We start from the raw sequence: 20398 nt of genomic DNA on the forward strand, positions 1-20398 counted from the left end.
ATTTTCCTTTCCCCTTGCCTTTCTCCTTGACCTCACATTACTTATATACTTGCATCAACAGGGTTTAATGAGATGACACAGTTATCCAAATGGTGCATGATTGAATAGATTTGGTCAATACTCCTTGGAGTTTAGAATAATTACAGTCTTTAGAATAGGCATCTCATTTAGACATGCAAGATACCTGCATGACATATGGTGGTGAAGTTGTTTGTAGTACTGCTAAAGTTTTTATTTGGCTCCCATAATCTTGCAATCAACAGAATTCCACAAACATAACAAAGCTAGGTGCTTGGCGCGTCTGCTTTCTGGCAGCAGTGAATTAAATGTTATCACCACCTTTGAAGAGTGAGTGAAAGTGTCATCCTTCATTATCCAACTGTAGCAGGTAAATTACTGTGGAGATCATTGATCATTCAGGTAGTAGGATCCATTCCCACCTCCCTGTTTCTCCCTGACTCTAATAAAACTGAAGGAGGGTTCCAACCCACAATGATCCCTCCTGAGATGCTGCCTGATCCACTGAGATCCTCGTGCACTTTGTGTTTTGCTCGTGATTCCAGCATCAGCAGTTTCTTGAGCAGGCTGCTCAGTTGCATCATAAGTGCTACATTATTCAAATCCTCCCCGGAATCACTGACGATCAGAGTTGTACTTTTTTACTTTGCATTCTTATCTCTCCCACATTAGCTGAGAGTTAGCAATGGACACAAACATCAAGCAATGCTACCAATGGGACGGGTTTATTATTTTGCAAGAATCGATCAGAAAAAGTTGCTGGAAGGAAAATTGCTATTGGGAGGCATTAAAGGAGGAGTTGATGATGAGGGTTCAGATATATGTGTTCTCAATAAAATGAAACAACAATCTGCTTAATCTCAACTCGTATTGATATCTGGGAATATAGAGGTTTGGAAAAAGCAACAAAGGGAAATTTTGACATAAAACAAGTTCCAACAACTTTGAAAGTCTGAAGAATGTTGCAAGGTCTAATGCAATAAAGAATTGTCCGAGATATATCGTGGGAACACAAATTAATGAGAATGCTAACATTCTTAATCAATATTTGAAAGAAAAGAGAATAACAACAAAAAGAGTACGTCCCCTTTGACACTAACATGGCTGTGTGTGGATGTAAGATGCATGTGTGGTTATGGATCAAAGTTGTGTGTGCGTGTGTGCTCATGGACACTGATACAGACATCAATATTAAAGAGGAAGCATTTTTTGTATTAGAGACAGAGGAGACACTAAGTAGTCTACGATCTTTACAAATCCAAAGCTGCTAATCATTAATCAAATGATCTCAGCTTTCAAAAGGAGTAAGTGATATGTGCACAGTTTCTGAATATCAGCTTCTAATCTTCATTGCTTAAAGTTATGGCGTCGGTAGACCAGAATATCGCTGATTTGCTAACATTACTTAAAAATGAAAGGATGAACTAAATAATGGCAGGAACCGCAGACTAACATTGATGGTGGGCACGTATTGGAGATAATTCTAAGGAAGAGCATAGTTACATCATTCAGTAAATCATAGGTTGTTCCAGGATGGATGGAAGCACTTTTTTGATAAACTTTTGAATTAATGGAGAAGATCCATGACGAGTGGATGAGGGTAGTCCAGGTTATGTATATATTTTGAAGATAGACACAAACAGCTGGAGTAATTCAGCGGGACAGGCAGCAGCACTGGAGAGAAGGAATGGGTGACCTGAAACTTTACCCATTCATTCTCTCCAGAGAGGCTGCCTGTCCTGCTGAGTTACTCCAGCTGTTTGTGTCTAACTTCAGTTTAAACCATCATCTGCAGTTCGTTCCTACACGTTATCTATACACCAATCAGCCAAAACATTATGGCACAATGAGCCAAAACATTATGACCATCTACCTAATATGCTGTTGGTCCTCCATGTGCAGCCCCATATGCAACAGGGTGCGATGCACTGTGTATTGTGACACATTCCACCCGTGACCACCATTAAAATTTTCTGTGACTTGTGCCACAGTTGACCTTCTGTCAATTCAGACCAGATGGGATAGCCTTCGTTGCCCTCGTGCATCGATGAGCCTTGGGCGCCCAACACCCTGTCGCCTGTTTGTGATTTGTCCCTCCTCAGACCACTGTCGGTAGGTGCTCATCACTGCTGACCGGGAGCACCCCACAAGCCTTGCCATTTCAGAGTTGCTCTGACCCAGTCGTCTGGCCATAACAATTTGGCCCTTGTCAAGGTCGCTCAGGTCTTTACTTCTGCCCATTTCTCCTGCATCCAACACATCAACTTCAAAAGAACTGACTGTTCACTTGCTGCCTAATATATCCCACCCCTTGGCAGGTGTCATTGTAACAAGATAATAATTGTTATTCACTTTGCCTGTCAGTGGTCATAATGTTTTGGCTGATCGGTGTATATTTTATCAAGTGACAGATTGATCCTGAAAGCAAAATCTATGGGATCCAAGGGAACAGTGCCCAATTCGATTAACAATTGACTGTGTGGAAGAAAACAAAAGGGTGATTACTAATGGACATGTTGTTGTTTTGTAGGTATCAGTGCTGTTTGCCTTGCTATTTGTAAAATAATTAAATGACTTAAACTTACCTGGAGGGATCATGATTAAGAAGACTGCAAATAAGTCAAATTGTCATAACGAATGGCAGTGGGGACGAAAGTTCTCGGCTGCATGAAGATATTAATGCTCTGGTTAGATGGTCAAGCAGAGTTCAGAATGGAAAAGTATCAGGTAATATATTTGGGGAAAGCGCTGAAGGTAAGGGACTAAATGATCAATGCCATGCAGCTAAATAGTTTAGTGAAACATAGTAATCCTGGAGTGCATGTCCACAATCCTAGAAAGCAGTATGACTTAAAAAAGCATTTGGATAATTGCCTTTTCTGGCTGACGTATGTAATATAAGAGCAAGAAGGTCCTGCCAAAGCGTTCTACAGCACCATCTGGTTGACAACTACAGTACTGTGAACATTTCTGGCAGCACACAGCAGGAAGTATGCTTTCGCAAGATAAAAGTGTGGAAGAGTATAATGAAGATGTTGTGAGGCCTCAAGCTTTCTAGTTAATAGAAAATAATGATTAGTTAGGATTGTATTCTGAGAGGAAGTGGACTGAGGAAAGATTTAAATACTTCCAAATAAAATATGATGTCCATGAATGGATTGAATGTGAGGAAGCAATTGCCTATGGTAGTGAGCTCAATATCTAGAAGCCATACATTTTAAAATACTTGCTTATTGGATTCGAGGTGAGACACGTTTTCTCACTGAAAGAGTAGTATGGGCCTAGAACTGATCACCTGAGTGGTGACAGAAAGCAATATCATATCTGAAAAGTACCTGGATGAGAATTGAGGTGCGATGAAGTACAAGCTTTTGGAATGAGATTAGGAGGCTAGGAGTAATCAAAATAACTACAGATCCTGTCTCCTTCTTTGTCATATTGAACCAAGCAAAGTGTCTGAATTGTACACTTTCTAAAAAGGGAGCATAAAATCAGTTCAGCTCATATATTTTGCCTTTGTCAATGTAGACTGTTTCAAGGAGACTCCACTGAACCATTTGAACAAAAGAACATTAAAAAATAGTTCCACTGTTTTACTATTTTCTACATTGGAAAATAGCTTCCACTGGGTCATAAGATCAGAAGTGATAGGAATAGAATTAGGCAATTTGGCCTATCGTTTACTCCACCATTCAATCATGACTGATTTATCTCTCCCTTCTAACCCTATTCTCCTGCCTTCTCCCCATAACCTCTGACACCCATACTAAATCAAGAAATGCGTACTAATCCAAAAGTACTACCGTACCCGTACTCATCAAGGGTCCTGCTGTCATGACAACCATGCTACTTCTCCTACCCACCACCCTTACATGACCCCTCACACCCCCCTCCCCTCTCAGCTCCCAACATCCTCCCACAGTTCCTCGCCCAAGCCTCCATCCACCCCTCTCCTCCCCTTGTCTCTAACACTTCTCCTCCTCTTGGACTCCCCCTGTGGCTTCTACCCTCTCTGTACCTTTTTATTTCCAACTGCTGACACAACATCAACAGTCTTGACTTCTCTACTCCCCTTTCCCATTCCAATCTCAGCCCCTCTGAAGGTACAGCCTTCAGTTCACAATCCAAATATTGTTGTTAAACCCAATGACAAGGGAGATGCCATTGTAGTCTGGTGAGCTGACCTCTACCATACTGAGGCCAGGTGCCAGGTTTCGGTCACCTCCTCATACCTACCCCTTGACCATGACCCCACAGATGAACACCTCTGGCTCCCTCTTCACAACCTCCTACCTTATCATTCCCCAGCCCCGCACTGTTCGCTTCCATCTCCATCCCATATCCCCCTTTGTCCTGTCCCTTCTCACCTAAATCTCAGACACCTCCTACCCTCTTCAACTCTTGAATTAATAACTTTCAATTTCAAGGCCCCCATTGCCTCGTCTTTATCAATGATGCTCAGTCCCTTTACACCTCTAACGCCCACCAGGAAGGTCTCAATGTCCTCTTGTTTTTCCTCAAACAGACTGATTCTTCTCTGATCTGTTTCCCTCTATTAACACTCTCCACTGCCTGAGGGAACGTCCTCACCCTGAACAACCACTTTTGACTCCTCTCAATTTCTGCAAGTTAAAGATGTAGTCATGGGTACTTGCCTGCCTTTTTGTCGAGTATATCAAACAGCCCTTGTTCCAGGCCCACACTGGCACCATTCCCCAACTCGTTCTCTGTTAAACTGACGACTGCATCGGGGCTGTCCCCTGCACCCTCGTAGATTTCATTAACCTCAGCACTAACTTCTACCCTGCCCTCACAGGGGACAGACTATCAGCTGACATCTACCACAAAACCTATTGGACCCCATTTTTATCTGGACTACACTTCCTCCCACCCTGCCTCTTGCAAAGACACTATCCTTCTCAATTCCTTCATTTCCATCACGTCTTCTCCCAAGATGAGAATTTGCATATGTGCATATTGCCATATGTGATGTCCTCTTTCTTTAGTAAACATGGTTACCCACCTGCTATCATAGATGGATCCCTCACCTGCAACTCCTCTGTGCGCCGTAGTTCTGCTATTGCTCCCCTTCCCCACAGAAGGAACCAGGATAGAGTTCTCTTGGTCGTCACCTTTCAGCCCACCAGCCGCCGCATCCAACACATCATTCTAAGACATTTCCGTCACCTCCAACGTGATCCTACCAGCTTTTTAAAAAAAAATCCCATCTCCACCCCTTTCCACCTTCCGCAGAGACTACTCCTTCCACAACTCCTTGGTTCACTCATTCCTTCCCACTCAGATCACCTCCTCCCCAGGTACTTTCCCTTGCAACCGCAGGAGATGCAACACCTGCCCTAAACCTCCTCCTTCGGCTACATCCAGGGACCCCAACAGTCCTTCCAGGTGAGACACAGGTTGACTTGCACATCGTCTAACCTCAGCTACTGAATCTGGAGTTTCCATTGTAGCTTCCTGTACTTTGGTGAGACCAAACGTAGACTCAGTGACTGTTTTGCCGAACACATGTGCTCGCTCTGCCAAGGCCTACAGGATCTAATGTTAGCTGGCCATTTTAACTCACCTTCCCATTCCCATACTGACCTTTCTGGCCTGGACCTCTTCCATTCCCAGAGGGAGGCCGCACACAAACTGCAGGAACAGCACCTCATATTCTGCTTGGGTAGCTTACAACCCAACGGTATGAACATTGAATTCTCCAATTTTACCTAGCCTCTAACAACCTCCTTCTCCACTTTCTCCCCTGTACCCTCCTTTCTTCCTCCCTCCCTCCCCTGTGTCCCATCTACAATCACAGGGTAATCCCTGTACCCTCCTCTCACACTCCACCTATATTCCTTCTCTGGCTTTCCAATTCACAACTCTTCAATTCTTTTATCTCACACATTTTTCATCTCTGGCCTTTGTCCAACTCTGCCTATCAAACCCCCCATCACCTGTGTTCACCTATTATCTGCCATGCTTTGTTCTGCCCCTTCCCTGTTCCAGCTTTCTTTCCCTGTCCCTATAATTGGTCTTAAAAAGGGTCCTGATCCGAAAAGTCATCTATCCATGTTCTCCAAGGATGCTGCCTGACTATGCGTTATTCCTGAATTTTGTGTCTTTCTTTTGTAAGGCAGCATCTGCCGTTTCTTGTTTTTACATTAAACAATAGGAGTAGGAGTAGGTCACTCGGTCCTTCCAAACCTACTCAATGCCTCATCCTCTCTTTGAGCCATTCTCGATATAATTTAGTTCCTTGGTCTTTCAAAAATGTATCTACTTCCTCTTCGAAGGATTAAGGAAGAGAAGGAAGATGTTGCTGTGGAGGAGGCAGCACAGTTTGTTATTGCAACTCTACTCAGATACTGGTACCATGAGAACAGAGCTTAGATTAGAAAGCTATGTGGAGAGGTACCTGGCAATGATGAACTACACTTCAGTAGATGGGAAAGAATATTGTTTTCACACTACTGCATCCAAAAAGAAGTGCGAACCAGCGGAATCGAACAAGGACCCATGAGAGGAAACCATTCAGAAGATATTTGGGGGGATGCACAGTACAAGTTAGTTTACTTTATTGTCACGTGTACCGAGGTACAGTGAAAAGCTTTCTGTTGGGTGCTAACCAGTCAGCAGAAAGACAATACATGATTACAATCGATCCATTTACAGTGTACAGGTACATGATAAAGGAATAAAGTTTAGTGCAAGGAAAAGCCAGCAAGTCCGATCAAGGATAATCCGAAGGTCATCAAAGAGGTAGATAGTAGTTCAGCACTGTTCTCTAGTTGTGGGAGGATGATTCAGTTGCCTGATAACTGCTGGGAAGAAAGTGTTCCCAAATCTGGTGGTGTGCGTTTTATACCTTTACACTTCTACATATTTTGCCTGATGAGAGAGGAGGGAAGAGGGAGTGACCCTATTATGCTACTGGTCTTGCTGAGGCAGTATGAGGTATAAATGGATTCAGTAGAAGGGAGGTTGGTTTGTGATGGTCTGGACTGCGTCCACAATTCACTGCAATTTCTTGCTGTCGTTGAAGGAGCTGTTCCCAAACCAAGCTACGATGCACCCTGATAAAATGCTTTCTATGGTGCTGCTTGGTATGTTGTGTGGCCGGTCATTTCGAATATACATGATAACTTGGAACACAGACGTGTCCATTTCTAACATCTGACAGGCGGTTATGGAGAGAACATATGCTGCCATATCACTGTGCCAGCCACTGGCAATCCAACAACTGATGTATCAGGTTTCTGCTTCCACAGAGAATCTCTCCAAATCTCACAGACCTCTGTTAGCTGTGAGCCAGCAACAGATCGATGTCCAGTGTAACCAGCTTGTTGCTCTGCAGGAAAATAGAGATTCGTAATACCACAATAAAAGGGAGCAGGCAGTTATTTCCTGGAAGGCATTTGCCAGGATTGGCAGGGATTCGGAACTGCAGTGACAATTGCATAGTCTGCATCACAGCACAAATGCATATTAGTTTTTACCTGGTGCTGTTAGAATCCCTGTGGCATTAGAGAATTTGAACATCCTTTGCTCTATCAGGAAGTCAGAATTTCTCTTCTCACCACTGGCTCTCAGGTAGTGTCCATGGCAGTGTCAGACAGACAGCTTTCCCACACTACTGACAAATCTCTTTAATTATAGCAGTCAGCAATTGATCTTTCAAGGACAGGAACTCAGTATGGATATCCATCACGTACATAACAAAGTGGTAGAACAGTTCAGTATACATGGACAGTTAGCACAATGAAGAAATGCCTGGGACAATGAATTAGAATATAGATTGTTTGGTAAGTTTCAATTTAATAGATTTGTTCCCTTTGCCCAAAATGAAGTTTTAATGTTCATTGTTTAGTAGGAATCATTTAAATAGTTCTGCTGCAACTAGCAATTTAACTTAGTCTTTACTTTCAATGAAAATGTTGATTATTCAATAGACCACTGAATAGAAATATTGAAAGAGGGTCTTGTGCAATAAGCACCTCTGATTCATGATGATTGGAACCACAAGTTTAATGCCTTGCAACATGGAGAAAGATGGTAACTAAATAATTTGCTTCCACCAAACTCAATCTTTTGCCAGTGTTCCAAAGTTCACAGCAGAAGTTGCACTAAATAGTCACTTTAGTTCAGAAACAACTGAGAGATCATGATGCTGGGATCTAAAGTTCTTCAAACGTGCAAAGTTGCAACCTTTCTTCATTTTAAATATGCAACATTATAGATGTTATAGATGTTCTGATCAGCAAAGTTTTAAGCTCATGGTTGACCTATTTACATTAGAGTTTATAATGATATTTTTTTTACTGGGTGGCAATTAGTATAGTTTATATATTAATGTATATAATTCTCCAAATACTAGTACACCCTATTATGTGTAGGATTTGTTTAGAGCAATACATGAGTTAAGTGCAGAATATATAATTGAAGGGTTTAGGTAAGAATTTAAAAAATGTAATATATTCTGCGTTAATGTTACTGTGGTAATTTATGTTGCTATAAATTCTACGCTCAGGGTGATATCTTATGTTAAAGGCACAAGCACAGGGCTCATGGATACCAAGGATATCACCCGCACGTGTCAAAAAGAAGAGTCAAAGTGTATTAAACCTGTTTCTTAATATGATAAGGTCATCATAAGGTCATAAGTGATAAAAGTGCCATTTATCATAAGCGATAAATGGCAGAACTAGGCCATTTGGCCCATCAAGTCTACTCCGCCATTCAATCATGGCTGATCTGTCTCTCCCTCCTAACCCCATTCTCCTGCCTTCTTCCCATAACCCCTGACGCCCATACTAATCAAGAATCTATTTATCTCTACCCTATGATATGATAACGCAATCCCTATAGACTGCATGTATGTGAGAAAACCTCTGAATTTTATGAATTACGGTGTTTGAATTGAGCACTAGTCAAAATACTATTTTATAATTATACTTGCATATCTATTATATCATCCAATGGATACACTAGCAGTAGACTGTTCCAAATGGTCATCTTACATTTTGATAAATTTACAATCATTGTGGTTCAACCATGTGGCCATTGAATAAAGTGACACTGCTGAGTACATTAGGTCCAAAATTAATGAAAATAGTCTATGTTATATTCAGTTCATAATATTTTGAAGTAATATTAAAATTGGAATTGAATTCCATCTTCAGATGACAATTAGGTTTTATCCTTGCAGTTTGGAACACTGTGAACTCTGTAACTGGGTTTAGCTTTGGAGTTACTCTATCTTTATTCATTCTATATGAGCAACATTGTAAACACTGACTTTCTTTTGGCCAATAGGTTTTTATAAATTGGAAAATAAACATTACTTGCAGGAAGGCAGATAGAAGGGCAGCACGATCTTTCTTCTCCCAAAATGAAAATTAAAAACGGCTGATGTTTGAAATGTGAAGTAAAACAAAAGGACAAACAGCACATGTGGGAAACACAGTAGATGTTTCAGGTTGAAGACCCTTCTTTGGAACACATGTATCTTCAACCTGAAATTTTAACTTTGATTCTCATTTCACTGATGCTACCAGACCTGCTGAGTGATTCCAGAATTTTCTTTTTTTCCTGTCTATTTTTTTCTCATTTGTGAGGCAATGTTTTATAATAATGCCTCAGCAGTAGGATTATGATCAAGTGTGAGGACCTGCTAATATAAACTGGTGTCTAAATAAGATGTAATTCCAAACATCGGGCTTTTAAAATATTTAAGGAAGGTGCAACATATACGAGTCTAATAATAATTCCTTAAAGAAGAAACTACATAATGCATGAAAAGAAATCAACATTGTTTAGCATTTAAATTATGTTTGCTAATTAGAAGTAACATGGAGTGGGTGTCATAGAAGATGAATGGGATTACTTACCTTCTACGTTTGCAAAATAACAAATTAAAGAAGATACAAGATACTGCAGGTGCTATTTTAAGCAGAAAAACAAACTGCTAGAGGAACACAACAGGTCAGGCTGCATCTGTGAAGAGCAAAAGTTTGCCTTCTTTCAGCCTGAAGAAGGGTCTCTACCCAAAAGGTTGTCTGCCCATTTCCCACCACAGATGGTGCCTGATCTGCTGAGTTTCTCCTGAATTTATTCTCTCCAAATAATGGACATACAGTATGACTGATTTAACAGTGCTATTAACTATGCTGTATTCGACCTAACTATGCTGGGTAGGTTTCCTAAGTGTAGAAATTCAACTGCGAGTGCTTGCAACTGAACATGTAATTTAATCTAATATATGATGCCCTGCTTCTAAAATGTAGCTTCACAGTGATTGAGGATGAATTTTAAGCCAACATTTTGTAATTTAACTTCAATCAATATTGATAAATATAACATTAAATGCCTTCAGATTTTTACACTTACAATTAATCAGGTATTTAAAACATTTCTCATTATTCCCATAAATCTCCTTAGCAAGTGCGAGAACAGGCAGGGGTAGATCTGACATGATAATGCATATTAAATCTCAAATGAAGAAATAATTTAATTTTGTCAAGACACATTAGTAGAAGGTTTAATTAATGTTTGGTAATTTGAATTTGTGAGAAGTGGGTGAGTGGCATTTGTTCTGTTTGGTTGCTTAATTTTACTTTATTAAATTATACTTTCCTAAACCAACGATGTAATGTTATAAATTTTCCATGTCCATGAATAAGGCCTGACCAAAGAGCATCTTAATTGCTTGTGTCTTGTGAGGTATACTCTAACCCTTAAAAAAGATATTGCCCAGTCACGGAGCATTATTTGATCCATTCCTCCTTCTCCTATTACTTACAAATTTGGGCACAAGTGCAAACTTCCTAACTTGCATTTCATAATTGGAAGTACACGGGTATAATTCCCAATTCCCATTTGTGAAATAGGAGTTTAGTGCAAGAAAAAGTGAATGTTGAGCCCTTTTTAACAAAATTTGACAACTTTTTTCAAAGACATCTGTTGTCATTATATTTGTTTTAAAAACATACAATTCCAGAACCTTAATAGTTTGATTTAAGATTTTAATTTCTGCTTTATCCTGCATTGAGTTGTGGAACTTGTTTTTTAGGGTCAAAGAAGAACAAAAACCTCAACAGCCACAGTAAGTAATAATTTCCGAATGTAGTGAGCTTGGAAACTTTAGCTTGCAGTGTTTCGCCCCTGTGCTTTCTGCACTTTCTAGGTGTTAGCTATTCTTGATAATTTGGCTGCAGCTATAATGCATCATTTTGCTTCTTGATTGGCTGTAAGAGAGCTGGCTGCAGTTTCTTACATCATCCACATTCAGACTGGTTGTAGCATTTTGTTCCCTGCATTTGGATTGATTAAACATTAGCTGATATAACATTGTCCTACATTGTTACTTGCTGGATCTGATTGTAACTATCATTCCCATTTGGCTGTAGCTTTCCTATCTTGCTGTGTGTTTAGGTGCAAAGACACTGAGGCCAAAGATTAAGTGATTTGTTTCATTGTTCAGTTACATTATTTGCTTATTTAAACAGGTGGTTTCCCTTTAGTGGGATCACTGAACTGGTAAATAACGTTCTTCAGCCACAGCAAAAACAACAAAATGAGAAGGAACCCCAGGCGTAAGTAAGCTGCTGTAGTATATAGATTAACTTTGGTGCTGTTAACTTTCTCTGTCATAGTGGCAATGTGTGACACTGAAACATCATGTTTGGTCACATAATTACTGTATCTGAATTATGATTCATTTACTGTATATTTGCACTATATGTTTTGTTTTCCACCAACTACATTTCTATTTTAAATATTTAAATTGCATGTAATTAACAAAATCAATAATAGCAAAATGGTCATTCTGCGATTAGCCCACTTTTTCCAGTAGGCCTTGCAATGCCATGAAACTTTGCAGTAGGATGTTAGCACTCCTATTATATCTTTTTGGTTTATGAAGTTACTCTGTTACCTTAGTACACATTTTCTTCTGAATAGGTGAACCCAGAGAAAGCTAATCAATTTTTCCCTGGTCACTGTTCTATACTTTTATTGTGCATTATCCAGCTAATCAAATGAATTAGTTCCTAAAAATTCACTAATTATGCTGTTGCTATCAATTCTCCATTTGGAATCATAATATTTGGATATAAATCATATCTGCTATTTTATGATTAATTTATAACTACACAATATTAACTGATATTTTTATACAAACATCGTTTTAGCATCCATCAGTGCTAAAAAACTAAGTTAACAAATTTAGATCAGGATTTATACAGCAAAACATTGCCTAGTGAAATAACAACAAAAAACATTCTGTAAAATTTATTATGCTTATAATCTCAAACCTATAAGTCTGCGAAACTTATTTGAAGTACAAATACTTGCAATACACCTCAAAATGAAAGAAGATCAAGATGTTTTGATTTTAACCTGTAAGGTTAAATCATATTCTATCTGCACATATGTCATTATCTGCTGATGAGCTTCAAAATGGAAATCTAAATCTCTGGAATCCAAGCAGGAAATTAAGGAGAGAAGATTATTTTTGTCTCTAATAAGACATAGATATTAAAAAAATATATAGTTGTCCACACGCGAAGAGAAAAAATATCTATCTAGACAGAAAGACACAAAATGCTGGAGTAATTCAACGGATTTTTGTGTCTTTGGTATAAACCAGCATCTGCAGTTCCTTGTTATTACATTTACCTGCACAGCCTCAGCCTAAACTTTTGTGGTCCCAGTGTTTTTAATTTGCTAATGATGACAGATACCTGTGCCTGGAAGCGATTGCCGCTGCAAAGGTAGGTCACTTAAAAAGCATTTTTTCTTTTTGTAGTGCGTTAAAAAAAATTAATGTAAACACCTTTCGGTGTTTGTGTTGATGTGTGCAATTGGGTCTGAGTTTGTGTGTATTTGTGTGTTTTTGTCTGAATGTACATTTGTGTTTTTGTGTGTTTGTGTGCGACTGGTGAATTAGTAGATATGAATCAATAGATTTGTTTTATGCTAATTTATTGGATCTGGGAGCCACAGACGCTGTTCATTGAGTACATGCCTGATGTCTAATCATCCAAATGAAAGTGATGATGAAATAGCATTTACTCTTTGCTGTCTCATTCGAAGTTGTAGTATTTGATATTTAGACATATCTCTAAGAAACCTAATATAAATTAGATGTTTTTCCCGCTACCTTTCCCCTGAAGAGACTGATAGCTCACTGGTCAATTGTGGAACATTTCTTAATGCAAGTTCTTCATCTTGTTTGTGTGCCTGTAAATGGCTTAGTTCATTGTGGGAGGCATCAATCTTGTCCCCTTATTTAAGTAACTGGTGCTGGCTTGCGATCAGAGTAAGGAATCTTGCCAATTTGTCTCTCGAGTTCCCGAAGTCAGTACTGGCATCCTAATTAAATCATCTCAGTCAATGGAGACTGCATATTATAATTGGGATCTCACCATATGTTGAGGCAATGAACATAAATACCTTCTTGCAGATAGGTTATATGTATCGTCCATCCAGTGCATGTTCACTAGTTTAATTCTTATAAAATTCTTTAATAATATTCTTTTGGATTGTGATAAAACTTATCTATCTTTCTCATTGCTCTCAGCCTCTTTGCAGCCTTTGAAATAGTTAATAATACCATCCTCTACCTTGGCTTCTCCGTCATTTTTCAAATAGGTGAGGCCAGTGTTGCCTGATTCTGCCTTTAGCTATCCAATTGTAGTCATAAAATCATGTGGAATGAGTTTTCTTTCCTGGCTGTTACCTCTAATCCCTCCCAAGGACCCAACCTTGTCTTCTTATTTCTCATCAACATTTTGCCCTTTGATTTTTCAATACATTCCTGCCTGAACTGTCTTACTCTGAAATAAAATGGAGGTAATCTAAAACTTTGTATCCAATGCCCTAAATTCTCTAAAGTCCAATATTCATATCATGCCTGTGATTTATTAGGTCCAAAGCAAGCCATACGTCAATCCTTGGAGAATATGCACAGGTGATGTTTCGAGTCAGGGCCCTTCTTCAGACTTGAAAGAAGGGTCCTGACGCAAAACGTCACCTATCCATGTTCCCCAGTGATGCTGCCTGACACCTGCTGAGTTACTCAACACTTTGTGACTTCCCTTGGTAAACCAACATCCACAGTTCCTTGTCTCCACAATAAATCAATCCTTGTTTGCAAATCCTTCCATGGCTTCAACCCTCCCCAACTTTGCAATCTCCTTTAGATCTAAAACCTCCAAGAAATCCTCACTGCTCCTTCTGGTCCCTGGATCGTTTTAAAATCAAACAGTAATGGACAATTCTTCAGCTGCCAAGATACAAGGCTCTGAAATTCCCTCCTCAAACCTAGTGTAGAAAAGTCTAGGATTCCCATTTTTGTATCCAATCGAGAAAGTCCAGTTGCCAGAAATAACTACTTTTATTGTAATATTGTAGCAAAACTCAGGATATTGAAGTCAACAAAATAATTGTTAAAGGTTTTCATCAAATGATGAAGCACCCATGAGCCCCTTAGATCATAGGTATTAGTAATACAAATCAGATAAAAACTTTAAGACATCCTATTCCAGGAATTTAATTTGCCAGATCAAAGAATGCAATGTTCATGAACTGTCTGCCAAAGATATATCATTGGACCAGATTTAACATTTGTAGGTATATTTTTGTAAAACAATGACTACTTTTATTTTAATCATCAGAAAATTAAAATCCAGATGTTATTTGCCAACAGGCTTTTCATTCATAATCTTGTCTTCATCTTTTAAAATTAAATATTTACATTTTGTAATATGGATGCCTATACTTTCTTGCCTTTGTCATGATGAGTGCATTCTGAATGCCCTGCATGGAGAAGGTGAAGACATCAGGATCATTTATGGGGTTTTTTGCTATACCCATAGATATTCATTGTCTCCATTTGTACAACTCTACCTATTCTTTGCAATACCCTTTTAGACCAAAGGACATGTTGTGTCACTGTAAAGGCAGTTTTATACATTGTCAATGTCTATTTGTGATGTTAGTTCTATTCTCCTGTTTCCTCCTTTGAAAGCATAGTGTTCTGAAAAATCATAGCAAGTCACGATAACATTTCATTGATAGTGAAAATAGTAGATGATGAGCAGTGAGGAAAACAGCATTTGAAATAAAAATCAATCCTGGTTAGAAAACAATGAATGAAATATATGTAGTGATTTTATTATTGGTTATCTCTACAGGGAGTAAATGCTGAGGAAATCACAAATATGCAATTTCTGACAATGCCCATTGAAAGGATTGCTTTGAAGATCACAGGCACATATCTTTCCAAGGAGAATGAAAGGCACATAACTTCCCACAGGAGAATGAAATGAACCTAACTTCATTGTGTTGCAATAATTTTTACAGAGCATTGTTAACATGGTCGCAATTATATTTGGTTGGTAAAGTATCAATATGGTCTTTTTAAAAGAAAATTCAAAAATATTTAATGTCTGAAGTCTGTTCATGCTGCTGTTTACTGGAAAGAACCATCAGCATGCAATCAACTGCTGCATGATTGGTATCTAAAATTCTGTGAATTAGTTAACTTTGAATAACATGTACAGAGCGAGAGGTCAAATACCAATTGTGTCGTGGGGAGAGTGTTGAGGGCAACTGGGGAAAGAGTTAGTGGGGAGTTGAATATTTCTTTTTAGGTTTACAGAATGTCTGGAATTGAATGTTTGGTTGATGTAGATGCGAAAGTATTCAGATGTGCATTTGATATCTTGCAACTGGAAGGTTTAATGGCAATGATGAGTTAAAACTCAACCTAATGGTCTGAAAAGTTATTTGTGGTGAATTACTCACATTTAGATTTGTCATAGCTTTTCTGCTATACAAGGGGTGTCAGGAATGTAATGGAAATAAGCATCATTTATTTGAATGAGTGGTATTGTAACAACATTCACAAAATTTACTCCACTGGTATGTGAAATGCACCTAAAGACATTGTTGTTACATTTTTTGAAAAATACACCAGGATAGAGTAAGTTTAGTTGATTAATGATAATCTCTTGATGTTCTGTGACGACAGTTTTCACCATCTACAGCATGTACTTTAGCAACTCACTAAGTTATTTCACATAGCACAGAACGGTAATGCAGTGGGGAAATTGTAACCTCAGTCTCATGTTATCCTCACTTAGAAACTTGTCAGGATTTCCCTACCGTTGATGACCTGTAATTCCTTGCCAATAGAGAATGGAAAGTGAAGTTGGGAATTAATAATATTAAAAAAGGAGATTAAGCAAGTATTTTTGCATCATTTTTCACCACATGGGATCCAAGTAACAGCCCAGAAATGGGAAGGGAGGAAGTCAGGAAAATTGTATTCTCTATAGAAGTGGCACCAAGCAGTTGGAGTTACAGTACATCGTGGGTTCCGAAAAGAAGTAACTAGTGAAATAATTGATGAATTGGTTTTAATCATTAAAAATTCCCTATAACTAGGTTGCTGTTTAAAAATAAGAGGTTGCCCATTTAAGACATAGAGGAGACAGATTTTTTTCTCTCTTTGAACATTGAGATTCTTTGAAAATCGCTTCCTCAAAAGGGTAGTAAAAGCAGTCTTTGAATATTTTTCAGGCAGAGGTAGATGCTTGATAAGCAATGTGGGCATGTGGTGAAAGTTTACAGCAGCTCGACTGGAATAGGTAGTTGAAGTTGCATCCGATCAGTCGTGATTGTATCATATTATAGAGCAGGCTTGAAGGGGAGAATCGTGTGCTACTGCTGTGAATTCACATGTTATTATGAATCATTGCCATAAATTTCAATGCTTAAAGAAGCAGACTGGTAAAACTGGGGAAAAGACAATAAAATGGTCTGAAAATGTTGTTGAACTCTCAAAAACAAAACTTGCAGCAAAGGTAAGAAATCCACAATAGCTCATTTGATCATACAAATACTGAAAGTGGCCGATGATGGAGTTGGTAAAGGTAAAAATCTCATTTAGAAGGCATGATGTAAAAATAAGATTCAGTGCTGAATTTTCTGATTTTTTTCTGCCTGCTTAAAATAGAATTATGAGGAGACCTGTCGTTGATTCATCCTAATCTGCCAAAGTTATCACAAATCCTAAAGGATGACTTGTAGGTATCTGGCATAGGGCAAAACATTTTTGTAGAATGAAGTTAATTTGTAATATTCCTGGAACTCTCTGACAGTATATTTTGACTTGCAGTGAGAGGTATCACAGCAGGTCTGCTAAAAATAAAGTCTTGAGTTATACAGCATTTCTCAGATAGTTTTTCAAACATAAAATGGGAAGTGGCATCATACAATTAGCATTTTTTTAAATTTGAAATTTTATTTGATTTTTTTAATGCAATTTCCAGAATTCCCTTGAGATCAGTTTGTACACCACATAATATATTTGGACATTTTCCTAAAATAAGTGCTTTTTTTGCAATTTTCAAGAATTAATCTGTTTACTGACTGCAGGTATATTGCACTTATGGTCTCTTACAACATACGCTTGGAGGTAAGCCACTATCAATTATTATGATTGTATTCTTCCCTAAACTTACCGACCTGCAAAATGTAACCTCATTCATTCCAAAAATTTGAATCACAAGCATCACAAATTTTCGAGAACGCACAAATGCAGTACATTGCTTTGGCAAGGAATTCTTCTGTTTTACACGATTGAGACACTCAACCTGTTAAGGAATAACACCAATCAACGTGAATTTACAAGCAAGTCATTCTGGAGAGGGCATCAGGTTCACACGTCAGAATGGCTTTCTGAGGAAGAAAAATAAATATCAAGCAATGTTCACATTCTGCATTTAGCTGAAGCATGATCATCTCGGTGTTATTCATATCAGCAATCAATTGTTTGCTAAGGTTATAAATGTTTTTTTTATTGTTTGCCGTTTTTTTTCTAGTCAATGATTATCAATGCAGTGCCAAATCTGGCAACATACCATGCTGTGTCTCTAGTACCTGGTTCTCTATCATGTTCATGCAATTACATCTGGTTTTAAAAGGAACCCAACAGAATGTAGAAGTTAACTTTTATTTTTTTTGTTGAAATTTTCTTTTATTTTTTTATGCAATTTCCAGAATTCCCTTGAGATCAGTTTGTATACTGCATAATATATTTAAAGTCAAAAGTCTTTAAGTCACTGCACTCATCAGGATACTAAGCTAAAGACAACGTTGGATTACGTTTCCCTTATTCCGACATTACAAAGTAAGTACATTTCAGATGAAGGATCTCTACCCAAATACTGCTCATTTCCATCCACAGAGGTTTCCTGGCCTGCTTAATTCCTCAACACTTTGCTTGTTGTTCCAGATTTCAGCATCTCTCCAAGCACACTCTGGTGACTGTAAGATGTTTTGGGGTGTACCATATCATATCATATCATATATATACAGCCGGAAACAGGCCTTTTCGGCCCTCCAAGTCCGTGCCGCCCAGCGATCCCCGTACATTAACACTATCCTACACCCACTAGGGACAATTTTTTTACATTTACCCAGCCAATTAACCTACATACCTGTACGTCTTTGGAGTGTGGGAGGAAACCGAAGATCTCGGAGAAAACCCACGCAGGTCACGGGGAGAACGTACAAACTCCTTACAGTACAGCACCCGTAGTTAGGATCGAACCTGAGTCTCCGGCGCTGCATTCGCTGTAAAGCAGCAACTCTACCGCTGCGCTACTGTACCGAAACGGTGAACAGCATTATATAAATGCTGCACTACTCAAAAGGAATCTTTTGTGCCAGTGGCATATGGAATATATCCAACTTTGCTCAGTTGGTATTGCAGTAGAATGGGCATAGGATAGAGGAGGATCAGGCCATGATGTCATTAGAAGGCTTTCAGTGATGAGAGGTCAGTGTCTGGTCCTCTACAAAGGGCTATTCCCATGCAGGGGTGCTTCTGCTGCATAAAGAAAAACTTCTCAATTCATGGTACCCACATCAGACAATGCCTACTGGCCACCAGCGCTCTTCTGCGGTGGTAGGATACAGTTAGTTCTTGCTTCAGATATTGTCCTGAATGTGATCACTATCACTCATCCACAGCATTAAGAAGTACTTATAGTTCTCCTTATAGTTCAGAACTTTCCCTCTCATTATTCACTGAACTAATTTTGATATTGGAGGCAAACTCTTAATTGTGGTCCCAACATTAAAATCAAGTCTGAAGAAGGGTCTCGACCCAAAATGTCACCAATTCCTTCTCTCTAGAGATGCTGCCTGTCCCGCTGAGTTACTCCAGCATTTTGTGTCCACCTTCGATTTCAACAAGCATCTGCAGTTCTTTCCTACACATTCAAATCTAAATTATTAATATGTGCCATGAAAAGCAGGGGACTAATTTTGAGTCCTGTGGATTTCCACATAGCACTTCAGTCACTAAAATTCCCATTGACCTTTGCTTTCTATCACTGAACTAACTTTTAATCCAACATTAGTTTTGTTTCCCATCTCAAATGTTAACTCAATTTCTCTTCCCACAGATATAGACTGACCTGCTGTGTATTTCCAGTAGTTTTTTAAATATATTTTTCCGAACCTGCAATTTTTTTTCATTTTACTTACCAGATTTTCTTGGATCCCACAGAATTTTACTTCCTGGTCAATCTCCCATTTGGGTTTTGCTAAAATCCATTTCAGCATTCAATTCAGTTCAAGTTCAGTCAACTGAAACGTCACCCATTCCTTCTATCCAGAGATGCTGCCTGTCCCGCTGAATTACTCCAGCATTTGGTGTCTATCATCAGTGTAAACCAGCATCTGCAGTCCCTTCCTACATATCTCCCAATTGGGTTTTGCTAAAATACATATGTTAAATGCGCATTGAATGCTTAACCCTCATCCAAGTTAAGTTCACTGACATTATCTTCCTATGACAAATCCATGTTCCCTGATTTTTATTAACCTCATTGTTTCTTAAAATTTTGTTCCAATGATTTGTCAATGATAATCCAGGCTGCAATTTCCCCCTTGTCGAGATCATATCATATCATATCATATATATACAGCCGGAAACAGGCCTTTTCGGCCCACCAAGTCCGCGCCGCCCAGCGATCCCTGCACATTAACACTATCCTACACCCACTAGGGACAATTTAAAAAAAAACATTTACCCAGCCAATTAACCTACATACCTGTACGTCGTTGGAGTGTGGGAGGAAACCGAAGATCTCGGAGAAAACCCACGCGGGTCACGGGGAGAACGTACAAACTCCTTACAGTGCAGCACCCGTAGTCAGGATCGAACCTGAGTCTCCGGCGCTGCATTCGCTGTAAAGCAGCAACTCTACCGCTGCGCTACCGTGCCGCCATGTCACATAACATTTCCTCACTTTGTGTGTGTATATAAATTTACCATACTTCTCTTTCTTTCACTTAAGTC

At 38.9% G+C, this 20398-nt stretch overlaps 1 protein-coding gene across 25 annotated transcripts in view; it reads left to right on the plus strand.

The window, feature by feature from the left end:
* rims2a (regulating synaptic membrane exocytosis 2a) overlaps window positions 1-20398 on the plus strand; it is a 711765-nt gene that overhangs the window by 116398 nt on the left and 574969 nt on the right. For 19 of the 25 annotated variants that reach the window (XM_078397872.1, XM_078397861.1, XM_078397867.1 and 16 more), the window contains exons 2-3: window positions 11090-11122; window positions 11526-11612. The exons of the other annotated variants lie outside the window; for them this stretch is intronic. In XM_078397872.1, coding sequence (XP_078253998.1) covers window positions 11090-11122; window positions 11526-11612 — 120 coding nt within the window. The remainder of the gene's footprint in view (window positions 1-11089; window positions 11123-11525; window positions 11613-20398) is intronic. 25 annotated transcript variants of the gene reach the window in all.

Source organism: Rhinoraja longicauda, chromosome 4, assembly GCF_053455715.1.
Source record: "Rhinoraja longicauda isolate Sanriku21f chromosome 4, sRhiLon1.1, whole genome shotgun sequence".
NCBI lineage: Eukaryota > Metazoa > Chordata > Chondrichthyes > Rajiformes > Arhynchobatidae > Rhinoraja > Rhinoraja longicauda.